Here is an 18,024-nt window from a genome sequence, read left to right as displayed (position 1 = left end):
TTAAGTCAAGTAAAAAAAATATTTACAATAGAAGCATCTGTTTTGAAACAAAGAAACAAAGAATGCTATAAAGAATAAAGCATAAAACAACCATATCCAAATTTCCCTAAAATATTTACTATGTGAACAGGGCCCCACACTCATCCTTGCAGTAACTTAGCAACTTGTTTTGAAAGTCCTGTTCTATTGTTTCTACAAACAACACTTCACCAAAATACATACGTTAATGCACATGGGGACTTGCTAGACTAGAAGATCACAGTATGAACGTACAGCAAAGCCCCTGCAATCACACCTTGTGCCAGCCAGATACAGCCACCATAAGCATGCAAGAATGTGCTCCGATTATGTTTTTGCTTTTACACACCCACCTGTCCTCATGGTGCTTATCTGTCTTCACAGATGCTAGAATTACTTTTCAGAGTAACATATGACAGGTAACTAACTAGCTATACAAGATCAAAGGATTAATGCACTAGCCATCAAAAAAAGATTAACCAACAGCAGCATCTCAGGACTTGCACAAAAGGAAAAGGGTCCCTTAAAGGAACTTAAGAAAGTACTGTGCAATTCATCCAGAAGAAGAAGCAGCCTCAGTATGGTGCACTTATCTCTTTTCCTTTTGACATTTTTTTCATAGGAAAAAGGCATCCCAAAATCCGCTCTAGCTTGCATGCCATCTGTCCTGCATAATTTTGGGTGGGAGAGAAAAAGCAGTATAAGCCCTTAAAAATGTGGTCTCCACATCACTACAGGAAAAAGCGAAGGATACAAGAACTGCTCACAAGCTATAAAAAAGAGGCAATGCCAGCACTCTGAGTCGGAAGACAGGAATGCCATTAGACAAATCCTAGCCTACAGTAAACTCCCAAACTCCAGTATGCAGTGCTGCCCTCTCCACACACAACTGCTCTTTCCCCACAGCCATAGAGTCCATCAGCCCCCTTGTTTCACTGCTAAGCTCCTTCCCATGCTCCTTATATTTCTTCCTCCTTATATGCATTCCCCACAACCGCTTTCCTTCCCTTCCAAACACCGAGTCCTCTTCATATGGCCTTTTTCCAAGTACACAGGCCTTATCGTCCAGGGCATTCACACAAACACCCCAACCCATCTAGGTCACAGAAGCAGACTCTTGACCCTTCAGATCCAGCCTGTTTCTCCTCCATCACGCTGCCTCTGTGCCTCCCCATACTCCCCCTACTCAAACACCCAACTCACATGTCCTCTACCCCAAATTTGATATACCTTCCCATTCCCTGTGCACCCAGTCCTTCCACTCTGAGGCCAGCAGCATGGGAGCTCCAGTCCCTCAGGCACTTACTCCTGTCACACACAGAGCATCTCTCCCACCTCGCACATCTTTCCCCCCTCCCCCCCATGCTCCGTTTCGGTCTCACCTTGCACCACCTGTCTCCCATTTCCACCTTGTGCAGCACCAGCATCTCCCACAGGCACCACCCCATCCCTCCCTGGCACAACACACTTTCCCACGCACTCTGTGCCCCACAGCGCCCTGCACAGCACCCTGTCGCCGGGCACCCACCCTGCACCCCCTTTGCACAGCACCCTTTTCCCTATACACTGTCCCCACGCCCAGTACCCGTACCCCCCGCGCCATCCCTAACCCTGCCCTCCGGCACAGCATCCTCACCCCCTGCACCGTCCCCGTCCCCCGCACCCCCTACAGCACCGTCCCCCTCACGCCACGTCCCTGGCCCCCACCGCTCCTTCCCCTGTCCCCTCAACGATCTCTCTCCATACACCGCTCCTTATTCCCCTCACACCTTCACCCCACACACCGGCCCGTGTCCCCCGTGTCCCCCGGCCGCCCCTCCTCACGCACCGGCCCGTGTCCCCCGGACCCTCCGGCCGCCCCTCCCCACGCACCGGCCCGCGTCCCCCGCGTCCCCCGGCCACCCTTCCCCACGCCCCGGCCCGTGGCCCCCGACCCCCGCCACACCCCCCCGGCCCGGCGCACGTGCGGCCCGCCCCGGCCCGGCGGCGCTCACCATCCAGCGACACAAACTGCCCCACGGCGGAGGAGCCGCCGCCGCTGTTCTCCACGAACTGCACCTCGGAGACGATGATGTTGTCCTCCAGCACCGAGCCGCAGCCCGTGCACACCGCGTCCCCGCGCGCCGCGTCCACCTCGATCTCCGAGCAGCCGCAAGCGGCGCACACCCGCCCGCCCGGCATCCTGACTAGCGCCCCGGGCCGGGCCCCGGCCCGCCGCTGCTTCCCTGCCGCTACCGCCGGCCGGCCGGCGCGGTGCAGCACGGCCTCGGCGCAGGCCTCTCTCGCCTGGACCGGCAGGGGGAGGAGCGCGGCGGCGGCCGGCCCCGCCCGCTCTCGCGAGACTTCGTCTGCCGCGCCCCGCCCCTCCGCAGCGGCCCCCGCCTCACCGCCGGCAGCGGGCCCGCCCCTGCCCCGCCCCCTGTCTGTCAGAGAGCGGCGGCGGCTCCCCGGCTCGGCCCGGCCCGCTTCTCGCCGCGGGGCTCCCTCCTGCACCCCCAGATAAACGGCCGCGAACCGCACCTGGCCGCCACCGCGCTCCGGGCGTGACCGCGACGACTGCGGTGGACACCGGTTAACGCGGCCAGACCGGGCACCGGAGCGGGGCCCAAAGGCTCGGAGCGGGCTCCCAAAGGCCAAGCCGGGAGCTCCGGCCCGGCGGGCCCTCGCTTGCCCCCACGGCGGGGAGGGCCGTCAGGGAGCCGCGGCCCGGGCAGCGCTGGGCTCCTGAGGGGGAGGGGGGCCGTGGGGAAGCGGGGATGGCTGGGGAGGCGCTGCCCAGCGGGAGCGCGGTGTTTGCGGCGCCATGGCAGTGCGGTGCTGCCGCGGGGAGCGTCCGCCAGCGCCTCTGCTGCAAAACCGGGCCCGCGGCCTCTCGGGGTCAGCGGTGCCAGTGTAGAACACCAGGATTCCCAGAACATTTCCCCAGTATTCAGTCATTTCCCCCCAGACTTCTTACCTAACCTCGTGTGAGTTAATAAATTCACACCATGGTTTCTGAGTGATACAGGTGAGAACGCCTCTGTTCTGCCGATCATCGTCCTTCTGGTTTAGGTGGTTTGACTTTAACAAACGAGGTCTGCACTGTGGCTGAATGTTACATTATTTCTGACACCCTGTAATAATTAAAAGTTGTGTAAAAATACATGGCATACAGTGAAAAACATGGCCCTCGTGGTTTCAACTTCTGTAGGCTAATTCCTGCGTTCCCTGAAAATAAAACTGGGGCTACAACACTGATACTTGCATTTCAAGAATATAATATTTGTTACGCTTCAAAAATTATTTCATCAATCAAACATAATCGATCATTCTGTAATACTTAGATAAAAGTTTTGTGTGGCATAATGAATGGGTTTCAGTAAAGCCCTTTGAGTTCTGCATAACAAAGGTGACATATCATTGAGGTCTAGTGCTTTGTAACTCTCTGGGTTATTAGTTGCTGAGTCAAAGAACTCAGTTTTCATGCAAGAAAGTTATTGCTCACTTTAGCGCTCAACCCACATGTAGTAAATTCATGCGCCATGCCACAGATGGGAAGGAAACTAAGCAGAAAAGGAGGTGGATGTCTGTATAGACTTCAGTCTGTCAGCTTTTGAAATACACGAGTCAGTTAATGCAGAAGCAGAAATGTTCACCTTACAAATTCCCTGTCAGTGTCTGTGTTCCACCAAATGACTCAGATGCAGCCACGTATCCCACACAGATCTACAAACTGACCAGAGGCATGGTACAAAATGACTTGCTGAGGCTCATTTAGAGGCAATAAGTAAATGTGTAAAAAATTAAATAAATAAAAAAAAAAAAAATGGGGCACATAGTAAAGCTATGTTCCATTCAGAAAGTTGAGTATCTCATAGTCATGACATTACATCATATGCCTAAAAATTTGCATATTCTGGGCTTTTGCAAAAGGAAAATAGCAATACCATAATGGAGATTGTGCCACTATATACACAGTTTGGCTTCTTTCTTATTGTCCTTTTTATTCTGTTCTCAGAGACAATTTGTGAAAATTGGAACTTTGGGGTTTTTCAGATTCCTTCCACTTCTGAAAGTTTGCATCCTTCCTGAAGTTCCTCCTACTGCGAGTGATGTAATGAGTGCCAGAGCAGCCAAGCATGATCTCACAAAATTATACACTGTGTAGATAATATCAGGGGAAATGATACCCTGATAAACCAATATTTTAGCAATAATAGGAGGAGAAAAAATCATGAAATAAATTATTTTCCTCTCTCAGCAAAGTCCCTTGAGTATCAGAAGATTTTAATCAACACCTGTCAACCCAGATCAGCTGCAACGTCGTATACAGTGCTCCTGACAGAGGCTAGCACAGGCACAAGAAATCGTGCAGCAAGCAGTTTTGAAATATCTTTCAGTTAAAAAGTTTCTTCTTGACTCACTTAGAGACTAATGTAGTCCTGATCCATGAGGACCTAAGTTTTACATCCCTTCCAAAATTCTTGGTGTTTTGGTTGGTTTAAGCGGTACAAGTCTCTCCTGGGAATCCCAAACAAGTTTGGAGGTTTTCACTTTGAATGTGAGCAGCAGAGGGCCCTAGTGAGAGTAAAATATACAGCCGCTGGGAAAAAAACCCTCATTTAATGTCATATTGAAGAAGGACGTGTGTTTTAATTTTCATCTTCTTACAAGGTGAGGTTAGTGCTGATAAGAGAAGATGGGTTTCCAGTCCTGAAGAGTGAAGCCCTTGGCCTCCCACTCATGAAAGCTTTCTTATACAATACCCCATAAATATTTCAAACATTTCTGCAGGACCATTTCCTACCAGCCAAAATGAAAGTCGCTTTCACCTCTGCAAGATCTTTGTCTCCTGCTTGCAAGAGGGTTAACTTTTTGTGATTTAAGAAAAAGAAAACACACACACAACCATTTTTTTTTTTGACCAATACCATCCAGCCTGCTGAATGAATAACCCATAACTCAGTTCACTTAGGCTAACAAAATTTACCTTTTTGTGAATTGTCTGAAGCCCGACAAGAAGACCTGATCGATTAAAAATTTGTGTTGACAAAACTACGTTCCCTGCAATATTTTGCCCTTTTGGTTAAGAGGAGGAAAGGACCCGTTTTCCATTTCACCTGCTCTCTCATATTTCATACCTCCTATTTTCACTCCTAAGTGTGACAAAAAGCGGTGATCAGGATGTCTGTTAGCCCAGACCAACAGATTTCCTTCCTGCTGTTTCTCCAGGAACCCCGAATGTAATTTACCCGTGGGTGTGCATTTGACATTCAGTTGTTGAGGTTTCAAAGGGAAGAACTGTTCTCGTTTGCTTGAAAAGCAGATTTTTTTTTTCTACTGCCCATACAACAGTAGGAAGAACACAAATGAGTTGCACAAATTCAGACTGGAGTGCAAGGGAATCCCACTCTGCTCCTGTGAATGTGAACAGCACAGCAATGAATATATTAGAGCAAGATGATGACACATTACTATACTTCCACAAGAGATGGATCCTCTTCTATAAATACAATGATTCGAAGCAGATGCTTAAGTGTCATATGACAGAAAAGCCACAGACTCTCTGGCTTTGTGGTTGTAGCTCACCTTCCTCCCCACACACCAGCCTGTGGAACAAATAACTTTCAGTTAGAGGCACAAATTCAATCCCTTGATCCGATCAGCTGCTGTGAGCATCCTCATCTCTCTGGCATTTCAGCTGGAATTGCTCCTCTTAAAATCAGACCTAAAAGTGTTGATGAAGTCTCCTATGCACATAACGTGGGACAAAACACAGGCAGAGGAAGCCTTCTATGGGTTTGGACTGTCCAAGGTAAGGCATAAACTGTGCATTCAACCTGCAGATTTGCACATGGATTCTTTGGCTATGAAGTCATAGGGATATTAGATAGAGGGGGGAACAAAGGATTTGGAAATAGATTAACCTTATAAGCTGATAGCAAGTGGGTATTTTTTGCCTGTGCCAGTCCAGACGCACTTGGCTACACTAGTGGTGAACACGAGGGGGCACCCAAGGAAAAAGAAATCGTCGAGGAGCTGCCCCATTCCAGCAGCTTAGCCTGATTTTCCGTCTGTTTTCCTTTGGTGTTTTGGTTGGGGTATCTTTGGGGGGTGGTTTGCGGGTTTTTTGGTGGTGGTGGCGGTGGGTGAGAGGGCTGGGGGATTGTTGGGGTTTTTTTTTTCTGCATCTTTTCATGGCATTCATCAATAAAATGTAGTTTTAAAAGCTTTGGGAAGAACATTCCGCGAAGAAAAGGCTTTGGGATCTATTACGCAGTAAACCAGCTTAGCAAACACTTGAACGTATCTCTGTGCAATCACATCCCTGCTGTTCAGAGACAGCACTTTGCAGCTAAGCCTTGATCCCTAAGTGTCAGAGACCCCATGGCTTTCCTGAGTACCATCCCAGGGTCCGTGCCTGGTACGATTCTTAGTACATGAGGACAGCAGAAAGCACAAATACTGTAGCTTAGAAAATCCACCCAGAAATTAGCAGAGGGAAAGTCCAAGGATATTGAGTACAAAGATCCAGAAGCCACAGCCAGTTGAGGAAGTCTCTCATCAGCAAATCACTGGAAGCTGTGAGCAGCTACTCCGTGCTGAACATCTCCCACTGCCAGCACACCGCTTGAAGATGCACAGCTGAACAGTGAGTGCTTTCAGGAGGGATGTAAGCAAGGTAAAAATAGATGTGGCCTCCTAGTTTCTAGCAATCTGCAACTTAAGGATTTAATCAGATGAAGGCTCATAGACACTAGCAGACTTTTTATCTATCCATTTGTTTAATCAGTTTTTGATCTGTGTATGCTTTCAAGATCCATACTGGCCAGTGGTTTGGGTGTATCGCAGTTTAGTTGGGTAGCAAGTGAAAAAGTTTAAAAATAGCCTAAACATTTCAGTTTATCCTGAATTCTTGTGCTATAATGAGTGGCAAATAGGTGCTCCCATCATACCTCTCTCATGTCAGTCCAGATTTTTTATACCTGTTTTACAGCTTCTGTCAATCAGGATCACTTCACAAGAGCAACTTGTCCCCCAGATAACTAGTGCAATGCTAATCAGTCACAGTCTGAACACAGAATAATCTGTTCAGGGAAGTCATTTAAGTAGAAACCCTTTTTTTATGAAGCACTTGGTATATTCTGTGCTGAACAACTAAAGGCCTCCATCACTTGAGGGTGTAAGCACAGGCAAATATTCCAGTGAAAACACAACTTTGCTTGTCTGCAGCTCTTGTATTCTGAGACTTGTGCATTCAAACATTAATGAATTCATACTTACCATCAGAGAACCATCCCAGGCAGCCAACTGCCTTTTTAAGCAACTGTCTGTGTACCTAGAAATTGAACTGCAACAAGGAAATAGTGGAAGGTGTCCCTGCCCATGGCAGGAGGGTTGCAACTAGATGATTTTTAAGGTCCCTTCTAAGCCAAACCATTCTATGATACTATGATTCTATGAAATGCCTGTTTACAAGTGCCATTTTTGGGCACATACTTGATAAGTGAATACTTTGGTGCAAATACATCTTCTATAGAGACTGAAACTGAAGCTTTCATTAAGTGTAAATATTCATGTACAAGGGAAAAAAAACCAGGGACATTACACTGGATGGATCTGCACACACAAATGCAGAAGCAAATCATACCTCTTATTGATAGTTCCCTTTTTTTCTTTCAAATTTGGAACAAACCAAAAATTCAGATCAGCACGTGGGAACCTGTAGAAGCACATCAAAAAGTAAATATGAGTCTTCTTTAGTTTTGATTAATAAGTTTGGAAAAGTAGTTGCATAATAGTGGATTATCTGCTTAGCATCAAGGTAAATTCAATGCAGTTAAAAAATAATGCTATAAACTATGTCTGTAAAGTACCTAAGATAGTGTTGGCCATTTACAAATTATACCTAACAAGTCATAAATCGGATTAGGAGAAAAGATTGCCTCTTAAACAGGAGTTTGCTAGCTACGTTAGAGCAGGGTATTAAAAATCCTGCTGTTACCAGGCAGTGTTAATAATCCAAACTCTCTTTATTGGCATTTCATAGGCAGAAGTCTGCCGTAATCAGAATGACTGTGCTAGCATCAAAGAAGAACATGCCAGGTAAGTGTTATTTAAGACCATGAAATGTCGGTGTGTCAACATAGTCTCAAAAGTGTATATTTATGTATGATAATCTCATGACTCCTTTGGCCATCAGGGACCCTCTTCGGACAGAAACCTGCAGAGGTAAGAGAGAACATTGCTGCAGCCGCACGCAAGCCTCTGCCTTGGCCAGTGCAAAAGAAAGTCTGGAAGCAGGGTAAGGAATATGGCATCCTCCTTCACACAGCCCGTTAGCACCAGGAAAATGTACAATGGAGCACGCAGCTTGCATGAGTATGGGTTGGCCTGTGGGTGAGGCCAGTTCTCTCCCATTTGGGTCCTAGAAGACATCAAAGAATTATCCTTCCAGTGAGCTGTGTGTCATTGCCTACTTTTCTGCCCAGAGAGTCCCATTACCTCAAATATGCCAAAATTAACCCATTGCTAAAGAAACCATCAGTTAATACTACAAGTTGTCCACTATCTAAAGCTATGAGCAGGCTAAATAAAAACAACACTAGACTTTAGAGAAGCCAGAGCATAATCCTTTCCTGTTGCCAGAAAATTTGCAGGAATTTGGCAGGTTTCCTAGTTTGAATTAGTTGAATAAATTAGATGCCTAACATTTTTCAGAGGGCAGCCATAAAAAATGCTTGGACTAAATCAAGCTATTTCATACTGATACTTTGAGTTAGCCTAAATTAGAAAAAAAAATCATTTCAATAATTTAAATATTTTCTTTAAATGTGAAATTATCAAAAGGGTAAAATCTGCCACAATTTTCAAAATAGACATTTATAGTCAATTTACATCTCAGAAAGTGCTTTTTTTTTTTTTTTTTAATTAAAAAATAGTTTAAGGAAAAATTCTAGGGCTGTGCAAGCCACATCTTTCCTTCCCCACTCTCACCCCAAGGTAGGAAGTCTCTTTTACACCTCCAGAAGCAAAACAGGATCTATCCCCAAAGCAGTACATCTTGCCATTTCTTCAGAAAAAAGGCCACATCAGTAGTGCAAAGGGGGAATGCTGTCACCATGGGCTTGCCAATCTCTGCTTTACTCAGAAAGGGCTGGGGTCACCTCTCTCTCCTGTATTTTACAGTGCACCCTCGTAGATGGGAACTGGGAACCGCAGCATTGATGGCCTGGAAATTAGCACTGCCCTGGGACGATGGCTTGGTTCATATATCTTAGCTCTCTGTTTCAAGGCACTGCAAACTCAAGACCACCACCTGTCACCATTAAAATCACAATTTTGAGTTCTTCTTCCCCATCTCATGGGATAAATACGGGTTTTTTTCAGTAAATTAAAATTGGGAATCTAATATAACAATATGCCAGTAAAATCTGGAGCCTTTGGCTTGCCCTTCCATTGTCTGTGCTTCAATCAGTCAGCTCACACCAAGATTATAAAAAACCTGACCCAGGAGTTTACAGTCTGAAGCCCAAATTGAACAGAGCAGTCAGCAGATTATGTATTCCACTGAACAATGAGGTCTTCAGTCCCTTTTTGAACCAGATTTCACTACATGAGTTATGGCTGTATCATATTGCTGAGAATTACACAAAACCATTATTTTTTATATGAGTACAACGGACAACAATGTCAATAATGCAAGTTGTTAGTAAAGTGCGTATATTAATAGCAGCATGAGAAACATTTCAGAGAGCTCCAAGCATGTTCAATTCCACACCCATATGCATGCAGCATTTCAGAAGATGTTAAGCTTAACTACTAAATGATTTCCATTGGAAGGGAAAGCTAGAAGAGGTTGTTCCCATACATATTTTGCTTATGATATCTTACATATGTAGAGCCTCTACTGAAAGGGACTTTATATATAATGTGAGTAGAAAGGATGACCAAAAAAGAATAAAATTAAAGTTTTGGCATTTCTAACAAGTATCCTGTCATCCCATCATAGTCTATCCCACACTAAACAGTAACAGTAGAACTTTCTTCCTAATAAAGCTTTAGAGCTACTACCGTGACTTCTCACCCGTGCCACAGAAATGCTATCCAGATGACCAAAGACTTTGCAATGAAGCAAGCTGCAACAAATATCCAGCTGAAACAGCAATTTAGTGGGCTTAGAGCAAAAACAAACTGTCCTTGTGGCACATAAAATTACGAATAGCCTTTCCCAATATATACTGTGACTAATAATCATCAGCCTGTACAACAATGTACAACAATGACATTTTAGCCACTCCCTCTGTGGTCACCTTTCATTTGCAGCCATCGTGTCTGCTAAAAACAGGATGAGAAACTGCAGTTAAAAAGTGAGATGCTATCAGCTTTCCCAGACAGAGCAGGTTGGGAAAGATGAGAAAGAGAAAACTTCCTCTCAACTTCAAGGAATAAATGAGCAACTAATAAACATTCTAATTTAATAAGTGCACATATCCTGCTAACAAATTTTCTTTTGAGTAACAGAACTGAAAGGTTGTTGTGGTGTTTTGGTTTTGTTTGGCTTTGGTTTTTTTCAAGGAGTAAATCCCACAATTAAATTACAGGAATAATGAAAAAAAAATGAGCGATGTCTACATAGAGTTTGAGCTGGGAAATCACAAGGCAAATGTTCTTTTTCCAATCCAGAAATACAATCCTAACTTGATGATTTAGATTCCTTCCACACCATTTTTCACTCAGTTCTACTGCAAACAGCACTGGCCTGGGTTGACAACTCTTTTGAAAAGCCCATGAACCTTGAACAGGGTTGCTGAAATCCTGCATTTCTGCTACAACATGCCTGGCAGTTCAGACAGAGCTGATGTAACTGGCGTCAGATATATATTCTCCACGTCAGCAGATCTCTTGCTTTCCTTGACTGACATGGGGGGATGCTGACATGCAGCATCGACAAGGTGACTAAAGGAGCACGGCTTACCCTGGGTCCCTTGCATGTCTTCACCAGCCCAATCCAATCCATCAAATCCCATGGCTTGAAGGTGAGACCTCAGCCAAACTCCTCTGCAGATGAGCTCATAGCACAGATACCTGTGGTACCACGCCATGCCCTCTTTCCCTCTGCGTGACTGCCCTCCTGCACCACCATCCATATCCACCACGATGGCTACCTCTGCCCTCTGGGGTCTCAGAGAGAAAGCCTGGCTGGAGAGGTGTCATCTAACTCCATGCAGTTCCACTGAGTAGCTCATACATTGTTTTCAACCTGTATTTGCCACAAGACCATGACCCATCAGAGTCTCCCAGTGTCCATAACACTGCTACTTTGGCCTTTCACTGAAACATAATCCTACCTATTTGACATTTCCTTCAGGCTGTAAGAGGCTTTGCATTATCTCTGTATTAGAAAAGGCGCTTGAGGGACCCAAATGACAAAAACTAGCCGGTCCTGAAGGAGCTCTGGAAAAGCAGTGCAGCTCTAACATCAGGATGTTAGCAGATAGAGCACCCTCCAGCTGTGGGTTCATCAAAAAATTCATCAAAACGGGAATCTTCATGTAAACAAATGACTGCTTGTGGGTTCTTCCAGCCCAGCAGGCCAGAACAGTTAAATATGCGCTATCTCAGCATTCCAGCAACTATTAGAAATACCTACAGAGGTTTCAATCATGCTTAATAATTAAAAGCAAGGGAGGGAGTTTCAGGTAATTTGTTAATCAACAGGTGCTAAAGGAATATGACCAGATTCCGCAGAGGCAAAGTCTGGCAGGACAGCCAGTTTTTTTCCATGACACATACTAGAAAGCACAGAAACACAATCAGCAAGATTATTTCCTTGCTTCAAGATTCAATATTTTAACAAGTGAGTCACCGATACAAGCTTCAGATATTCCTATGCTAAAACTAGAGTATAAGTCATGAGTATAAAATCCAGTCTTGCCCCATAAGCTGCCTGTGACAGATTTTTCCAAATACTGACCTAGAGTATGTCTGGTATGTTCAGACTGATGTAAGAAGTCTGGATTTTATACTCATGATCCCAATTTATCAGCAGATAAATGTCATTCAAATGAACTTGTCTCAGTGCTGATTTCAAGAATTAAGGAAAATTCAGAAACAGAAAAACTTTGCTGGTCCATTAGCTGAAGAAGCCAAATCTCATCAGAAGTACATGCTCCCATTGCTTTAGTAAAGGGAAAACATGGTTTTGTCAGACTGAATCTCAGTATACAATGAAGAGTTCATGACAGAAATTGTTAGAAATTGAAAGAAAAGCTTTCATTAGTACATGCAAGCAGAAGTGTAGAAAAGAGATGTTATGGGTGCTCTAATGACTAAGACAAGGGTCTGGGATACAGGAAAACTGGATATAATTGCAGGGTCTGACACAAACTTTCTTTATGACCTTGGATACTTGGATACTTAGATACTGCTGGCCCCAAGTTATCTAGCTATACAATGGAGATATGGTTATTTACAGTCTCTTACTCTTTTTTTGATTGGATCTCCTATATTGTTACATGCAGACATAGACCCAGAGAGAGATTTCTTGATTGTGAAGGAAGGGAATGATGAGGTTGAAGAATCCACTCAAAGATGAATATGAGCTGATCCAAGAAACAAGGAAAGCACAGATTTGGCAAGTTTAGGGGCTAAAGAAGAGGCTTCATCCACACAGATGGCATGATGGTGAGCTGGTGGGACAGGGACTGCTGTTGAGCTGTCAGGAGCATTAGCACTGTGCAGAGAAAAGACCTGCCTGCGAGGAAAGCACTTTTACCGGGCAAAGCCACATCTGACAGCATGGCACTGCGGCTGATGTGCTGGAAAGGCACAGAGGGCAGGGAGGAAGGGGAAAGTTTTTAAGAGAACTCACATCAAGGAGATAACTGATGAACGCAGAAGCCCACAGACCTTTCAGCAAACAGATCGAAAATGACAGTAGGGGGCGTCTAAATATACAGCCAGGTTCTCAGGCCTGGCCCATACTGAAGAGATTTGTCAGACTAGCCTTCTCCATCATGATTGCAAAAGAATCATGCTCATAGCCCTGACAGCTAAAGCCTCGTACTGATAGTGTTACATGAGCCAAGCAGCCTCTGCCACTCTACGTCCCTTCATGCAAAGCGCTGGAATCAGACCTACTGTTCAAAGCACTTTCCTGTGGTTATAAGCTGTGTTTCTGCTAGGAGGGTTTGCCAAAACAGTTATACTGGTAAAGCGGCTAAGGTTGTCAAAGCCAAAGTCGTCTCCTTTTACTTCAAATCAGAGCTACACCGATCTGCACCAGAGAAACAGCTGGCTCTGAAACCAAAATAGCTCATTAGTCAAGGGCATATTCCAAGGCTTGAATCATCTTTAGCAAAGGAAAGGGACTCAGTGTCAGTAAGTTTGACAGGGGACATGGGAAAGGCTAACTGACCTTTATGGAGAATGTCAGCACAGGGAACCAACGCTTAATCCTCAAAAAGCCCTGAGGTATCACTCTGGCTGGTGCCAGGAAATTTGTGTCCCTCTGGACAGGCAGGCATGCTTACCAATAGAGCATGCAGATCCAGATGCTATGTGTGCCCCGATTATTGCATAATATTATCAAATAACATTTTTTAAAACCTTTAAAATGCCTTGGTCAAACAAATTAAGCTTCCTTTTTCAGTGGTTAGCCAAAAGACCAGCTCATTTTTTTATGTAAATATATAACTAATGAGTATGTTGAATCTGCTCTCTCCCTGTATCACCTCTTTCCTGAGGAAAGTAAAATGGTATGTTGCTGGACACAATTAATTTCCCTTTTGCCAAACTAGAATACCACCACTGGAGCATGAATTGAGTGAGTTGAGGAATTTGCTAAGCATGGGATATCTCAGAAAAGTAACTATAAGAAGCACGGTGCTAACAGCTTTGCCTTGTAAGGATGAGAAGCTCTTGACATGCATAGGTCTCTGAATTTCCTATAAACCTACTGTATTCCTTGTAAAACATTTTTAATTGTCTTGGCAAAACCACTAAGCCTTTATGAGGATGCCTTTGTGACTTGCCTTTTTGAGCTTCATCCCCCTCTTTCTGCTTCTTTTCCAGTTAAGAGCAAGCCTTTGTGACTTGCCTTTTTGAGCTTCATCTCCCTCTTTCTGCTTCTTTTCCAGTTAAGAGCAAGCAAGAATTACCCAGTTCTCTGGGATATACTGCTGTCGCCACTGGACAGTCTGCCACTGATGGGGGCCAGCTCTTGCATTTTGCTCACCACTACAAACGGCATTGCATTGAGAATTAATGATGTTATGAAGGGTGCTACAGTTGTGTGAGTATAAATAAACGCAGTGCTAGTAAAAGACACTCAAGGATAAATAGCAAAGGTACTGCATTTTGCGAGACCAAAAATAACTTCATGCTGTGCACGGAAAGTACCTTCTGCTGGCTGTCGTGTACCTGCTGTTACCAGCCAGGGTTCTTGTCTTCCTCTGAAAGGCAAAAAGCATGTGTGACTTCAAAAGCCATGGGACTTTTCTCTGTCCCTCCAAGACAGTGACACTGAGAAGCTGGGGCCTACTTGTACGTACACTGTGAGTAACAGTGCTCCACCTCCAAAACTTGTCTACGTTCTGTGCCTCTATTCTACCTGTACAGAGCTGTAAAGATCCCAAGCAAATACCAGCACCCATATGGGCTCTTCTCTTCCTCTCCCACCCTTGCAGCCACGGGGTCTCTTCAGCAGCTGCCTCTCGCAGGGCCCCATTTGGAGGGTTCAGCCATGCCCTGTGCCCCCAGAGGAGGCTTACAGTTGGCAAAAATGAACTTAAACATACAAATGGCTGATGTCATTGAGAAGCAGAGGCATTACAGAAAGATTTGGGCTGAGCCAAGTGGCATATTTTGCCTGAAGGTATCTCACCAGTTTGGGTGAGAAGGTCTGGGGGTGCTTGGGAAAGTGAGGGGAGAGAAGGATGCAACAGGTCTGAAATGCCCGTGTTTTGTTGCAGTGGGTGGCTTCAGCGAGAGCCAGGGGTCAGGTCTGCAAACTGGACCAATTAAATACGATTTAATCCTAGACTAATGGGTACTGAAAGAGTCACACTCCTGGCATGTAACTCCATTGATATTAATTCTTCAGGGACGAGCTTGGCTTAGATGATATGTCAGATGAGAACGTGAAACCACAGAAAAGTATTCTGTCTAAATGCAATATAAGGACAAGTTTCTGATCTTCAATGTAACTGACAAAGACATCTAGAACTCATTGGAAAGGTAAAACAATTGTTTTGGCATTAATAATGGTGTTTGTAAATGTCTTCTTAATTGAATTCTTCTTAACTTGAATTCCATTCTTTCACATGACGAAGTTAGTATTCCACTGCTTCCTTTTTTCTTTGTTTATTCTGTTTTAAATTAGAGCATTATGGGGAAATCCAAAACTCGGAGCCAATTTGTCTGTTTGTTCTCACTCGATAACTCTTTTGCTCTCCTGGGTACAGTGATGTTTATTTTTAAAGGAATCTTTCAGTGATCTTTGCTAAAAATAAAAAATAAAAAAATGAAGAGACAATTCTTTTCCTGCACTGCTTATTGTATCACATGTAAGCCCATTTAAGCAGTAAATGACTCTTGGTATTAAGGCTAGATTCATGGTTTTTTACCTGGCTTTCTGCTTTGCTACCAACCTTCTGCTCAGTGTTGAACATCAGTTTTCACTTCTTTGAAGAGAATATCCCCTCTTGAGTGGTATTCTAGTCACAACAGTCAGATGTTGTTATGATGTGCAGAGAAGGTCTAAAACTAAAAAAGAAAATAGTTCTACTCATACCAAGTGGACAGGAACACAGCAATCAAGCCTGGTTTGGAAATGAATACTTAGTATTGCATAGAAACCTATTATTTTAATGCATATATGCTCTCAGCAAGGTTTCTGATATTTCCATAGTCACACAACTTCTGCTGGAAGATTATACATGGGACTGACATTTGGACTTTCATCAACCAGTAATGCAGACTCAACATCAAGGACTACTGTTCCCAGAGATTACATGAATTGTCTACTTAATTGTTAACAGGCACATGCAACTTTGTCCTGTTCGCTTACTGCAAAGTTAAGCTCAGTGTTTGCATGGTTTTGCTCCCCAAGATTTCATCATCCACAGAGAGGTTTCAGAAATTTTGAATTTTGCTCCAGGACATTCATGGCTCCATGTAGTCAGTCAGCAGGGGACAGAGTGTCTCGCTTGTTGAGATACAGTCTGATGCTTATGGGCCTGGAAAATCTGCTCATGCTTCCAACCAGAAGTCTCCAGAGGATTAAGTATCCTCCAAGGCAGCCCTTCTAAAATAGTGTTAAAATAAGGAATGCTAACATGTCCACAACAGTGATTAAACATAAATTAAACCTGAAGTACTTATGGTAGCCTTTCTGTGGATGTGAACCTGCTGAACCAGCAGCTGTGCAACATCTGAAGAAACAGCTGTTCAGAAACAAGGTAAAAGCATCAACAAGAAAGCCAAGGTCTTCTTGGGGTATGTTTGCACTGTGCACTGAAGGTGTGCACATTGCAAGCTCCTAGGATGGGTACCAAGAGCTGTGAAGATACAGTAGCATAGGTGCCAGTCCACCCTAGCAACCTGAATATGTGCCCAGGATTCTCAGAGAGCTTGTCTGCTGGTGCCTAATCCATGGCAAGACCTTCTTGCACTCTGCTGCTATTGTAACCTCTGCCAGCTCGGTGAAACAAGAACAGATGCATGATCAGCTGCCACAGTTGCTTACACTGATGTCAACACAGTCTCAGGTCTCAGCCTACCCGGGACTCTTGAGAATGATCTGTTAGGGACTCATGAAGTCTTTGGAGAGTGTGACACCAACACCTTGAGCATTAGGACGTTCAAGACAGGAAGTCCTGGAGTACCTGCAGCACACCTAAAGGGTGACAGATCAGAGTGGAGCAGCAGAGAGCACTGTTTAAACCCCACTAAACCTCATGACCACCAGCTAGAGACTTTCCTGGCAGCTGCAGTCCCTGTACCACCACTATTACCCTCTCCTCCAGATTTCCACGACTCATGGGCCATTTGGGGGCTGTATGGCATTTAGGCCACGCTACATTTGATGTTGCACAATTTAAGGCACATTTCCAGGGGATCTTCAGTATATATTCAGATGCTTACTGAGAATCATAGAAAAAAATAGGTTGGAAAGGACTTCTGCAGGACTGTCATGCAATCTTGTGTTTAATGAAACAGAAGGTTTCTCAAGGCCTCATCTAGCTGAGTTTTGAGTGCCTCCAAGAACAGAAATTGCACACATTTTCTGGGCAACTTGCTTTAGTACCTGACAGCCCTCATTATGAAGAGTTTTCTTCCTTATTCCTAGCTGGATGGCATCCCATCTAGTCCCATGGATTTGTGTATATCCAGTTTACTTAAGTGACATCAGCATCACCCTCTTTAACTGTGGGTAGTACCTCTCTCTTCCAAACTATTAGATGTGGATGCCTGGGAGAAGACTCTGCCAGTGAAGACTGAGGCAAATAAAAAGTCTGAGAAACTCAGAGGCTTGTGTGTCTTTCATCACTAGATCACCTGCCCTATTCAGCAGCAGACCCGTATTTTCTTGGTCTTCTTTTCACTACTAATGTACCTGTAGAAGCCCTTCCTGTTGCTTTTCACAGCATCACCAGTTATCACCTCGAGCCCAGCTTTGGCTTTCTTAATCCCATCCCTGCATGCCTGTGTACTTCTACACTGCTCCTTGATTGCCTGTCCCTTCTTTCCCCTACTACATGTTTTCTTTTTATGTTTGAGCTCAACCAGTAGTTGTCTGTACACCCAAGCTGGCCTCATGCACTGCCTGCTTAGCCTTCTGCATAACTGCATGGACCATTCTTCAGCTTTGAGGAGATGTTCCTTGAAGATCACCTAACCCTCTACATCCCTTCACTCTTCACAGCAATATCCCAAGGGAAGCTGCTTGCTAGTTCCCTGAACAAGCCAAAGTCTACTCTCCTAAACCTAGGGTCATTCTTCTGCCACTCACCTTTCTCTGCT

The 18,024-nt window shown here is 44.7% G+C and overlaps 2 protein-coding genes across 2 annotated transcripts in view; one reads left to right on the top strand and one right to left on the bottom strand.

Annotated features, from left to right (window-relative positions):
* BRF1 (BRF1 general transcription factor IIIB subunit) overlaps positions 1-2,213 on the bottom strand; it is a 175,614-nt gene extending 173,401 nt beyond the window's left edge. Inside the window, exon 1 of the mRNA XM_080395468.1 lies at positions 2,013-2,213. Coding sequence (XP_080251594.1) covers positions 2,013-2,199 — 187 coding nt within the window. The 5' untranslated portion in view covers positions 2,200-2,213. The remainder of the gene's footprint in view (positions 1-2,012) is intronic.
* Positions 2,214-5,737: 3,524 nt separating this feature from the next.
* LOC308067144 (uncharacterized protein) lies at positions 5,738-17,528 on the top strand (the record flags this gene model as incomplete). Its single annotated transcript, XM_080395476.1, has 4 exons — positions 5,738-5,812; positions 8,048-8,103; positions 8,201-8,302; positions 14,139-17,528. The coding sequence occupies 4 exons, from the start codon at positions 5,738-5,740 to the stop codon at positions 14,140-14,142; spliced, it is 237 nt and encodes a 78-aa protein (XP_080251602.1). The 3' UTR covers positions 14,143-17,528.
* Positions 17,529-18,024: the final 496 nt, after the last annotated feature.

Source organism: Falco punctatus, assembly GCF_963210335.1.
Source record: "Falco punctatus genome assembly, chromosome: 7".
NCBI classification, from domain to species: Eukaryota; Metazoa; Chordata; class Aves; order Falconiformes; family Falconidae; genus Falco; species Falco punctatus.
This window is presented reverse-complemented; position numbering and strand designations above follow the sequence as displayed.